Raw genomic sequence first — 12,215 nt, 5'->3', positions numbered from 1 at the left:
GGGGCTTGTGTGTGTGGTGGTGGGGGTAGGTGTGATGTACCATTGTAAATTCATTGCAAGGCGCCTTGATTTAAGGTGCTATCTGAATTCAATTAAGAAGATCACATCCCTCCGTTTCCCCCTGCCCGCCTTGTGTTCTTTCCATGTTTGTATTTCGACCTCCCGAATCCTCTTCATAAATCCCCCCCTCCCCCTCCGTCTAACCTATAATCCCCTCTCGAAATTCAGGCCACGTTAAGCTCCAACTTTGTTTTGAACTTCCCGATTGCCCATGGTGTCACGCATGCCATGTCCACAACGTTGGCTGAGCATCGTCGTCGTTGATGGTGGTGGTGCAATCCTCTGCATCTAATGTCCTCTCCCCTCCTGGTCCCACAGGTCGCCCTCCTCCCCCGGCCGAAGGAGTTCAACGCGACGGGACCCAGCCCCTCGCGCAGGGGCACCCTATAATAGGTACCCTGACACACCTCTGACCCCCTGCCCCCCTCTGACTCCCTGCCCTCGGACCCCCTGCCCCCTCTGACCCCCTCTACCCCCTCCCCCCTGACCCCTTAACCTCTCCATGCGTCCCCCCCCCACGTGTGACCCCCCCCCCATGTGTGACCCCCCTTGTGTTACTCTCTATGTAACCCCCCCATGTGACAACTACCCATCACCCCGTGTAACCTCCCCCCACCCCACCCCAGGCAGCAAGGTGGTGACCGCGAGCGACAGCAGCAGCCACCGCCGCCACAGCCACAGCCGGGCGGGGAGCGCCACCGGCGCCAGAGGAGGGGAGGCAGCTTCTCACCACTCCGCAAGCGGCGCAGAGACTCCCCTAGCCACCTGGAGCCCCGCAGGATCACCAGGTGCAGCTCGCTACGCTACACTATACACTACACTACTACATACTACACTATGCAGTACACAAAATACTACTACTCTACACTACACACTACCATACACTACACTATATACTACACTATTATACACTAACTATATACTACACTACAACACGCTATATACGACACTACTAAAAACTATAGACTACACTACTATACACTACACTCTACAGTACACAACTAAACACTTTTTTACACTACACTATACATATTCTTTGGGTATTTTGGTAACGTCACGTAGATGGTTCAAAGAAAATAACAAAAAACTACGACGTTCCGATCACAACACAAGCGACCATCATCAGGAGGAAAGAGGTGGAAAGCTGCTGAATGCAGACTGTTTTATAGGGTTTAGTTCTAGGTTCATAAACGAAGTGGGCAGGGCTAGTGATGTTAATATGAAAAATGTGCATGCTAATGTAAGATCAGAGAGCGGCATCCGCGACGAGTGTGTGGGTGGCTATGTTAATGTGAGAGATTAGCATGTTAATGTAAGATCGCAGAGCCACTGCGACGTAGAGGTCGGCGTCCATAGGTGGCCACGTTGGCACAAGAAATTCAACATGTTAATGTGAAATTGGAGAGCCGAAGCCACGGGAAAAAAGAAAAAAATACATCGGAAGGTGGCAGAAAGGGAACATCACAGCCTTCCAATGAATGCTAAGTTTGTACCAATCTTCTCGGTTGAAATTGTGTCTCTGTCTGTATATATGGATGGCTTCTTGAACGAATCTTTATTGATAACCAGTGGGTTTGCAAAGTACCTTCGTCTTAGAGAAATCATTTCGTGTGAGCCCACCGCATTAAAACAATGATCATCCACTGCCGAGGTATTGGTCCTACAGTGTTTCAGATCTGCCTTATATTCACGAACACGGTCCAATACATGTCGCTTAGTTAGTGTATAGTATACACTATTCACCACACTACTATACACTACACTAATATACACTACTATCACTATATACTACTATAAACTACACTACTGTACGCTACACTACTACACCAATACCAATATATGCCATTTGCCACTAAGTGACGGTGACGTCACCACTGCGCTTGTGCCAGGTCAGGTGCACCTTGAGGCCAGCTGAAGTGTCAAAGGCTCGCTGACAGGAGGTTACAGGATAGGCCCTTGCAGGTACCATGGTTGGCTACCTGAGATGACTGGCAGATGCACTAGATGTACCCTTTATTATACCAACTTGCTGTTTTTTAGCTGCCCGATCATTGTTGTGAGCATTGCTCCTCTGCCCTCCGTTATTGCTGAAGGGTGACTGCCTACAACTACCCAATAGCATCCTTCACGAGCCTCCTCTACAGAGGCCGATCTTGACACTGCTGGTACCAGTTATTGGCAAGTCCACTCAGCTCCATATCCTCTCTTGCCACATCACTCCATCTCTTCTCTAGCTCGCGCCATGCCCTAGCCCCCTCTATCAGGGTGGACAAAATCTGTTTTAGCATGTGGTGGCTGGGTATGCAGGCTATGTGACCCAGCCAACGCAGCCTTCCATGCCAGAGGAGCTCGCTGATGGTACTGTGTCCAGATCTTTCAAATATTTGTGAGCTCCTCACACAATCCAGCCAGGTTAAACCCAGGATAGATCGCAGACAGGCCAGCCTAAATTATTCTAATCTGCGAAGATGTTCCATTCGGGTGGTCTACATTTCGCAAGCATAGTTTTGGAGGGGCTGATGGTAAGGCCCACCTCTTAGCAGTGCCTCCAACTCCTTCTTTGAGTGAACAGCAATCACCAGATCATCAACATACATAACACGGTTGACCAATAGAGAGCCATCCCCTCGACCGCACCTGGGTATTGATCATCCTCCCATTGTGCCTGTACCAGATGGAGATTCCTCCATTACAGCCATGCAAAGCTTCTCGAACTACGTGGTTGAAAAATATGTTAAATAATGTAGGCACCAGAGGACATCCCTGTTGCACCCCAAGGTGAACAGGGAATGGCTCTGACTCCTGGCCACGTAATTTACCCGGGCTTCTTCACCTTCATGAAGGTCCTTAATGATTCTTAGCAGAGAGTCAGGGACTCCAAAAGCACGAAAAACGTACCCAGAGCCTATGCCTATTGATGGTATCATAGGCCTTGACCAGGTCAATAAAGCAGAGATGTAGGTCATATTGGAATTCCCTATATCTCTGCTGTAGCAGACTGACAAAAAATATGGCATATGTACAGGACCGCCCTGGCCTGAAACCACATTGGGGCTAAGCAAGCTTCTCCTCAGCTTGCTTGGAAAGCGATAACTGAATAATGCTTGCCTAGGATCTTTCCCTGTCACACTGAGAAGAGAGATGCCCTCAGGGCATCCTTTCAATTGCAGAATTCGTTCAGTGGTCCACACTGTTATTATCATGTCATATAGGGCAGCCTGCACACAAAAAAACATCCTTTCTCAGCAGTTTGCTTGGGAGATCATCTCTGTCTGGAGTTTTTCCTGGTGTCAGACTCTGGATTGCCTTCTGTACTTCCACACCAAATGGCACTTCAGCCAGCCACTCACATGAAGTGACTACTTCTACCAATATTTGAGGCATGGCCGCTGCAAAAGGGTCATCCCCACTTTGCCCCATGATTTTTTCTGTGCTGAGGGATTTCCCTTCCCCCAAGGCCTCACAGGATTGTTCAGCAAATCTGCAAACCCGGTTCCTGGGGGTCGCTGATCAGATCACCTTTCTTTCCCCGTAGAATTGTGATAGGTGTTACACTGCAAGTTACTTTTTAATGGTATATAAGAGTTATTTGTGATCACGGGCTACTGAGGCAGACTCCATATCCTCAGCAAATTGTGACCACCACTTATCCTTGCAGCACCGCACAGCTTTCCAAACCTCCGAGCAAAGGCTGCGGTAAGCCTCCTCATTTTATGACGTGAGATGCTATAGACGGTGGGAGTGGGTCTGTCAGTTTTTGTCAGCTTCCTAGAATACCTTTTCTGTCAGCCAAGGTTTTAACTGGGTAGGTTTAGACAGCACATGCAAAGTAGCCAATGCAGCTGCAAACCTCACCCATTTCCCCTCAGTATCAGGAGCAGTGGGGGACGATGCCCACCCCAGCTGCAAGCAATGATTAAATTCTCACTTGCAACTTTGATCAGCTGGCTGAGACCAAGCCACTGTGGGCTTGAATGGGGTCATAGATGGACACCCACCACTGGAGTGGAAGAATGGCAGACACATCTTACAGATGACAAACCGATGGTCAGTGGGAAGATCCGCTCTACGGTAGGTCCTGGTGTCAATGACATGAGTCATCATCCAATGTTCTGTCACTATATAGTCCAACAGATGTTCTTGCTTGAACCCCGCATGCATCCATGATGTTGTGTGGATGCACCGATTCCAGAACAGCGTGTTGGTAATTACAAGCCCATGCAAGTCTAGCAGCATCCTACGGTTTTTATGAGCTGATCTGCCTTCAACTCACTCGACTCCAAATGCCAGCATCATGACCCACTCTGGCATTAAAGTCACCCAACAGGATTATTCTATCAAGAGGGGGCGCTTTAGCTAGCGTCTGACTCATAAGCTTTGCCTGCTGCACTCCACTGATGTTCATTTTGCGTGGTGCCATAAGTAACCACCACTACGACTCGTCACCTCCGGTTGATGAGGAGGCAAACCCACAGTAGCCTCGGGCTTACAGCTTCCTATACCTCATCACCAGACTCCCACATCCACTTCATTATTTTGTTCAGAAGGATAGCCACTCCCTGTTTCTTAGCAGTCTCCAGCTCAGAGTCGAAGACTGTCCACCCCTCATGGTGATTGGAGCCAGATCCAGTCCACCAGATCCCCTGAATGCCGCAGAGATCCAGGTGCTATCGGTCCAGCTGCCAATAGAGGAGTGGCAGCCTCACCTCCGCAGTGAGGGTTCGAACATTCCACGTGGCCACTCCCCAGTGGCTTTTTGCCGTTTGTGGAGGTACCCCAAGGGTGCTGGGTCCAGTCTCCTGGCTCCGCCAAATGAGGTGTGTCCAGGAGACGTCAAAGACGCCTGTCCCCCTGGGGCCTCCAGCACAAACTTAGTTTGATTTTTTTGCACGTGTCTTCACGGTGGTTAAATTGATAAGTGGAAGGGTTAGCAGCCCCTTGCACCTGTCCAGAGCTCCCAATGGCCACTGTGGTGGCTATGAGTGCCATGAGGGGTATAGCCAATTGGAATTGGCCTTTCCCTCACCCCAGGCATTGCTCACTAGTGTTACCATCCGGCACCACTGAGGAGAACACTCACCCCCCATTCACCCACCAACTCCCTCACACCCCCACACACTTACCTACCCACTCATTCACACACTCACACACACTCACAATCACTCACCCCTTCTCTGTTCTTTCCCGCTTGAACCAGTGCCCGCAAGCGACCGGTCCCCTACTACCGCCCAAGTCCTCCCAGCACCTCCTCATCCTCCTCATCGTCCTCCTCATCTCCCTCTTCCTCAACCTCGTCACGGAGGAGTGGTCGGCACGGCAACCGCAGCAGGAGCAGCAGCAGCGGCAGCCGTGGCAACCGCAGCGGCAGTAGCAGCCAAACCCCGGCACGGAACACCCGCCGCAAAGCCCGGCAGCGCCGCCACCACCACCGGGGAGAGCATAGCAGCAGTAGGGGTGGAAGCAGCGGTAGCAGTAGCAGGGGGAGCAGCAGGGGCAGTAGCAGGGGCAGCAGTATCAGCAGCAGGAGGAGGAGGAGCAGCCTGACGTCGAGAAGCGAGTGGAGCGGAACTACTAAGTCGTGGAGCCGGAGCCGCGACCGGAGCCGGAGCCGGATCCGGACCAGCAGCCGGGAGTCCTACAACAGCAGCGGGAGTGGCATAGGTGGCCGCAGCTGGAGCCGGCCGAGGAGCCGGAGCGGTGGGAGCGACGGAGGGGTTGGGAAAACCCGGGCTGGAGCCAGGAAGCGCCGACCCGGAGCAGCCAAATCAAAACGGCGCCCTGGGTCAGGGGCAGGTCGAGGACGTAAAAACCGGGCTGGATCGAGCCCCAGCGCGAGCCCTGGCCTAAGTCGGAGCCGGAGCCGTAGCAGCAGGCGAGGGTCCCGGTCTGGAGCGACCGGAACGCGCAGTAGGAGCGGAAGCCTGGCCGGCGGTGTCGGTGGCAGTGGTGGCGGTGGTGGCAGAGGAAAGACCCGGGCCGGAGCCAGAAGGAGCAGCCGGAGCTGGAGCTGGGAGTCGGAGGGCAGTGCCACTGCCGGCGAGGCTCAGCCCCGGCCTGGAAACGAGCGGTTGCACCGTTGAGGAAGGGAGGTTCACGATGGCCGGGTGGTGTGGGAGGCGACATGGAAGGGAGAAGGCTGCTATGGATTGGCTGCTCCCCCAGAAGGTGGTGAGTGGGGGGGACAGATGGAGGGAAGGAGGCTGCTGTACATTGGCCACTCCCCTAGAAGCTGTTGTGGGGGGGGATCGTGAGGAGGCGGTACCGAACGAGTGAGTGGGTGGTCTGTTACAGTGGAAGCGTCGTTACACGGTGGGAGGGGGTGGGGTGGTTGACGGGGGGTAATCTTCACTTAGTAGCCAGGACACCTCACCCAAGTGAGACCGGTCCTGGTCTCAAATCCTAGACATTAAGTTCCCTAGTCAATGATGTGAGGCCTGGCTTCAAGTCACTGATCCTGAGGTTTCCTGGTCTCAAATGCTGGACATTGAGGTCTCAAAGTCAATTATGTTGAGGCCTGAATTCAAGTCACTGACCCTGAGGTTTTCTGGTCTCAAATCCTAGACATTGAGGTCTTGAGTCAATGATGTTGAGGCCTGGCTTCAAGTCACTGATCCTCAGGTTTCCTGGTCTTAAATCCTAGGCATTGAGGTCGCAAGTCAATGATGTTGAGGCCTGGATTCAATTAACTGATCCTGAGGTTTCCTGGTCTCAAATCCTAGACATTGAGGTCTCAAATCCTAGACATTGAGGTCACAAGTCAATGATGTTAAGGCCTGGCTTCAAGTCACTGATCCTGACACCAAGTCTCGAACTCAAGGCACTGAACCGTATCAATATTTATTGTTATTTATGTATGGTATATTTACTTATTTATTGTGTCAGGTTACCTTGAAAAAGGGTTGGCCTGATTTTGTTGCACAAAGTGTGTGTTGGTTATGCACAGCTCTGGTTTATTTATAATTCGTGTTGCGTTTCCGTTTGTGCGTGTGTCTATTTAATGTGTGGGGAGCGGTGGCGCAGCAGTTAGCGCACTGCTGCGCCACTACGACACCCGAGTTCGAGTTCCATTCCCGCTCATGGCCACCACCAACACCAGTAGTGACGATTATCTGAACAACCGGCCCCAGGTTGACTCAGCCTCAAATGAGTAACCTGGTGCGGTGGTGTGGAAGTAAACATCGCCACGGGGGGAGACAAAAGCAGCCGGGCGTGGTGTTGGCCACCCACCCTCTTCACGTGCTCTGCCGGCCTTCATGGGTGCTGCTCGTAAACAGCACTTGCCCCCAACTGTCTGTTACAGGCTTCACGGGGGGATCTTTGACTTTGTTGTCCTATTCATGTTGACTGAGTGTGTGTGCATTTATGTGCGTGGGGAGTGGTGGCGCAGCGATTGGCGCGCTGCGTTACGCGAACCCCGGGCAAACGCCCAAGTTCGATTCCCACTCATGGCCCGACATCATCAAGGGACAGCGAATATCTGAAGTTTGGATCCCCTGGGCCTCCCCTAGGTCGGCTCAGCCATAAAAAAACATCAGCACTGTGGGGGAGAGACAAAGGCGGCTGGGGCGTGGTTTCTGGTCACACCATCATAGGGGCACTTTCCCCGACAAGCCTTTTAAAGGCTACATGGTATCTTTTTTTTCATATGAACACGTGTGTGCGAATACGTGTGTCTGTGTGTGTGAGTTTACACGCATGTGAATAACAACTAATCTGTGTGTGTGTGAGGTGGACAGTGATTGGACAGAGACCTGCAAACTCCACCCGGTTTTTGTTGTCAACGTTTTTGCATCGCTGACCTATCGACCTATTTATTGACCTATTTATCGATTGCTTCTGATCGCCAGCTTCATTGTTGTGGTTGATATATATACACACGTACGTCCGTACGAGTGTGCTCGGATATTTATTCTCGCGATTGGAGGGGTGAATTCTGCCCGTGTAGCAGTAGATAGAGCCTAGCTGAGCATCCTACCGGGGGGACGGGGGGGGGCAATGGTACGAGGGGAGGGATTGAGGAGTGGTTTGGGTGAATGGGTGAGTAACGTCACAAAGCTACCCAGTTAGTGGGTGGGGCTAATCAATTCGTGGGGGGGGGGCTAGTGGTCCAGTGGGCAGGGCTGGTGGCTGAGTGGGCGGGGCTAGTGGTCGAGTTGGCGGGCTTAGCGATTGACTGAGCAAGGGCTAGCCGTTGAATGGGCGGGGCTGGTGGCCCCAATTTTACTGCGGGAATTGAACAAATCTCCCCGGGGGAGCTCAGATAATTAGTTAATTGGTTTTATGGTCTTCGGGGGGGGGGGCGGGGGGGGAGAATGAACAAAAAAATTCAGGTCGCTTGCTCGCGCAAACCACGTGACCAAGTAGGCGGATTTTTACGGGTGTACTTTGGAAATGTGTGCGTATACTAGTACATGGGTGCACTCTGTAAACGTGCATGAAGACGTCTACATGGATGCACTGTATAAACGTGCACGTATACTTGTACGTGGTACATGGGTGCACTCTGCAAATTTGCATGTAGACTTTTACATGGGTGCACTCTGTAAATGTGTATTTATGCTTATATTACATGGGTGCACTGTATATGCACGTGTAGATTTCTATATAGGTGCACTCTGTACAAGTGCACTTATACTTGTACATGGGTGTACTCTGTAAACGTGCATGTAGACTTCTACATGGGTGCACTTTGTAAAAGAGGATCGAACAAAGTTGCATGCAACCTGTGCCATTGGTTGAAGGCAACTGGATCAGCGACCCACAGAATCACGACACAGAGACCCATAGAATCACCACAGAGATACTCACATACTCCACAGAGACCCACAGACTCACCAAACAAAATCCCACAGACTAACCACACGGAGATTAATCACATGGAGACCCACAGACTCACCACACAGAGATCCACAGACTCACCACACAGAGACGCATAAACTCACCACGCAGAGACCCACAGAATCATCACACAGATACCCACAGACTCACTCCACAAAGACCCACAGACTCACCACACTACACAGAGACCCAGAGACTAATCACACTGAGCGTATTAAACTAATATTCTAAGCACAATCACCAATGACGTATATAGACACCCATAGAGTGTGTGAGTATATGGGTTTCTGCGTGGGTCTACGGGTCTCTGCATTTAGTCTTTGGATGTCTAGGTTTAGCCTGTGGGTCTCTGTATGATGACTACCATGGGTCTCTGTGCGATGAGTCTTTGGGTCTCTAGCGGGAGGCTACAGTGTGGACGCGTAGATCAAACTGATTCCTAAAAGCTCAAGTTTTTCACATGTGTACATACATAGCACTTTTTTTCGCCTAGTGGACACCCTGAGGGGCAGCTGCCCCTGTGCATTAGTCTACTGCCAGTAGGTGGGTGATGTTGCTGTGTGGTCCTATAGCTCAGGGGCACCCCCAGTGGCAGCTGTCCCTGCGCATTAGTCTGCTGGAAGTAGGAGAGCGACGATTGCTAATAGTTGGTCCTATAGCCGAGGGTAACCCCAGTGGCAGAGATCCCTGTTTGTTCATCTACTGCCGGTAGTAAGGCCATGATTGTTGCCGTGTGGTCCTACAGCCTAGGGACACCCCCAGCAGCAGCTGTCCCTGTGCAATTAGTCCGCTCTGTTGTCCCTGTGCACTCTCCAAATCCGCTGTCTTGTTTATGATTGACCACCAGCTAAACATCGAACTCGCAATGCCGGAACACAACGGCCAGCTCCTCTGGACCCTGGATCGTAACCCATCGCTTTCCCTCTTACCCCCTCTCCCTCCTCGTCCCCTAAACCATCGCCCTCCCCTTTCCAAATGGAGCGATCGCGGTCTTCAATGGAGTGACTCGACGATCCGAGTCTCTGCGTGCCCTTCAGTTATTCAATGCAGGAGCTGATGATGATGACCATGAAATAAAGACGCGTGGGGAACGCCACCGTGGTTCGGCCTGGTTTCCCCCCCCCCCCCCCCCAGCAAAAACTCGACAAATCCTTCAGCTCCCCCATTCATCCACAGCTCTATTCTTCATCCACAGCTCCCTTCTTCGTCCACGGCTGCCTTCTTCATATACAGCTCCCTCTTTCATCCACAGTTCCCTTCATCCCTAGCTCCCTTCTTCATCCGCAGGTCCCTCCTTTAATTCACAGCTCCCTCCTTCGTCCAAAGTTCCCTCCTTCCCCAGTTCCCTTCATCAACAGCTCCATTCTTCATCCACATTTCCCTCTTTCATCCACAGCTCACTCCTTGACCCACAGATCCCTTCATTCACAGCTCCCTCCTTCATCCACAGCTCCCTCCATCCACAGCTCCGTTCTTCATCCACATACAGCTTAAATTTTTCATCCCACGATGCATCTTTTGCTCCTTTTCTCCTTGTATTTAATAAATGCTTTCCATCGTCTTCTCTTCACTGGAAACTAAATCCCCCTCCACACATTAAAGCAGTCACCTCCGGCCACTCAGATGTTTCCGCTCCTTACTCAAAAACGCACGTATTGTTCCCTTTTAGGTTCACCCCCACCCATTAATCTCCCCCTCATAACCACCCATGTTACTGTTCACCTCTTCCTATTCTCATTACAATGGCTATCACTCATTCACCCCATTCATTCGATCGTCATCATCATTTACCGTAATCAATTTCACTTTCACCAAATTCACGCATCATCACAGATTCACTCGCCGCCACCATTGATTGCTTCCTCTAGTCGATGTTTTTCACCTCATTTCCACCATTACATTTGTCGAGATTGTACCACAACCGACGATACCTACCTGATGTGGCAGACAAGGTGCGACATGGACAGTCTGGAAGTGCAAAACAAGCCCTCGACGATTGGTAACTTAATAGGCCTGGAAGGCGATTGTTTAGAGGCAGGAGAAATTGAAGGCAATGAATGCAGAAATACAAAATGGAAAAAGCGGGAGAAACGGAGGGATGTTTGACAGGGAGGTCAGTTTGGATTGGTTAAGGAAGTGGAAAGGTGATTGGCTGGTCGGAAAGTGGAAGGTCGAGGAATCGTCTAGAAAGGAGCTTGAGGGATATATAAGTGAAGGGAGAAACGGGAGAGAGCTCGTGCCTGAAGAAATAAAGTCCTACTACTATGTGTCGGGTGTCACTAAAATTCACACACACACACGCGTGTTGTACCATTCTTAATTCTCCGTGAAAGTGCTTTGGTTATGGTGCTGTATGAATTCCGTTAAGATAAGGTGAGGAAGGGTCCTGCCCGGATACTAATGTGGTGGGGGAGGGCAAAGGTGTGAGTCTATGGACAGTGTTAAGTCAATGGGCAGTGTAGAGTCTATGGTGCAGTGTTGACTCTGTGGGGCAGTGTTGAGTCTTTGGGTGGAAGTGTTGAGTCTATGGCCAGTCTTGACTTAAAGCTTTCGTGACTGCAGGAATTCATATTCTTGGGTTTTCGGTAAAGTTACATAGATAGGTTCAAAGAAAATAATAAAATAACAAAAAAACTACTACGTTTCGATTGCAACACAAGCAATTGTCATCAGGAGATCAGGAGATGAGGTTTGCTTGTGTTGCGATCGAAACGTCGTTTTTGTTATTTTGTTTGAACCTATCTACGTGACTTTACTGAAAGACCCAATAATATATATGGGCAGTGTTGAGTGTATGGTGCAGTGTTGAGTCTATGGTGCAGTGTTGAATCCATGGGTAGCAGTGTTGAGTCTATCGTGCAGTGTTAAGTTTATGGCGCAGTGTTGAGTCTATGGGCAGTGTTGAGTCTATGGGCAGTGTTGAGTCTATGGGCAGTGTGGAGTCTATGAGCAGTCTTGATTTGAAGCTTTCGTGACTGCAGGAATCCATACTCTTTGGTTCTTTCTGTAAAGCCACGTAGGTAGAAAAATTATATATCACGACGTTTCGATCGCTACACAAACGGTCGTCCTCAGGCAGAAAAATAATCCAGCAGTGGAACAGCGAGAGAGCTGTTGTAACAGCTCTCTCGCTGTGTTCTTCCTGTTTCAGCAGTTCCACTGCGTCGTGATAAATTATTTTTTTATTTTATTTTTTAATGAGCAGTTTTGAGTTAATGGTGCAGTGTTGAGTCTATGGGCAGTGTTGAGTCTATGGGCAGTGTTGAGTTTATGGTGCAGTGTTGAATCCATGGGTAGCAGTATTGAGTCTATGGTGC

General features: G+C 50.6%; 1 protein-coding gene across 1 annotated transcript in view; it reads left to right on the top strand.

Moving 5' to 3' along the window:
- The window catches only part of LOC116957728 (uncharacterized), a 59,767-nt gene extending 49,773 nt beyond the window's left edge, over positions 1-9,994 (top strand). Inside the window, exons 10-12 of the mRNA XM_032980051.2 lie at positions 379-453; positions 687-848; positions 5,258-9,994. Of these exons, the coding sequence (XP_032835942.2) occupies positions 379-453; positions 687-848; positions 5,258-6,140 (1,120 nt within the window). The 3' untranslated portion in view covers positions 6,141-9,994. The remainder of the gene's footprint in view (positions 1-378; positions 454-686; positions 849-5,257) is intronic.
- Positions 9,995-12,215: the final 2,221 nt, after the last annotated feature.

This window comes from Petromyzon marinus (assembly GCF_048934315.1).
Source record: "Petromyzon marinus isolate PM22_M1 ecotype Great Lakes invasive population chromosome 84 unlocalized genomic scaffold, UKy_Petmar_22M1.pri1.0 chr84_unloc.3, whole genome shotgun sequence".
In the NCBI taxonomy this organism is placed as follows: domain Eukaryota; kingdom Metazoa; phylum Chordata; class Hyperoartia; order Petromyzontiformes; family Petromyzontidae; genus Petromyzon; species Petromyzon marinus.
The sequence above is the reverse complement of the archived record's forward strand: the minus strand, read 5'-3'. Positions and strand labels throughout refer to the sequence as shown.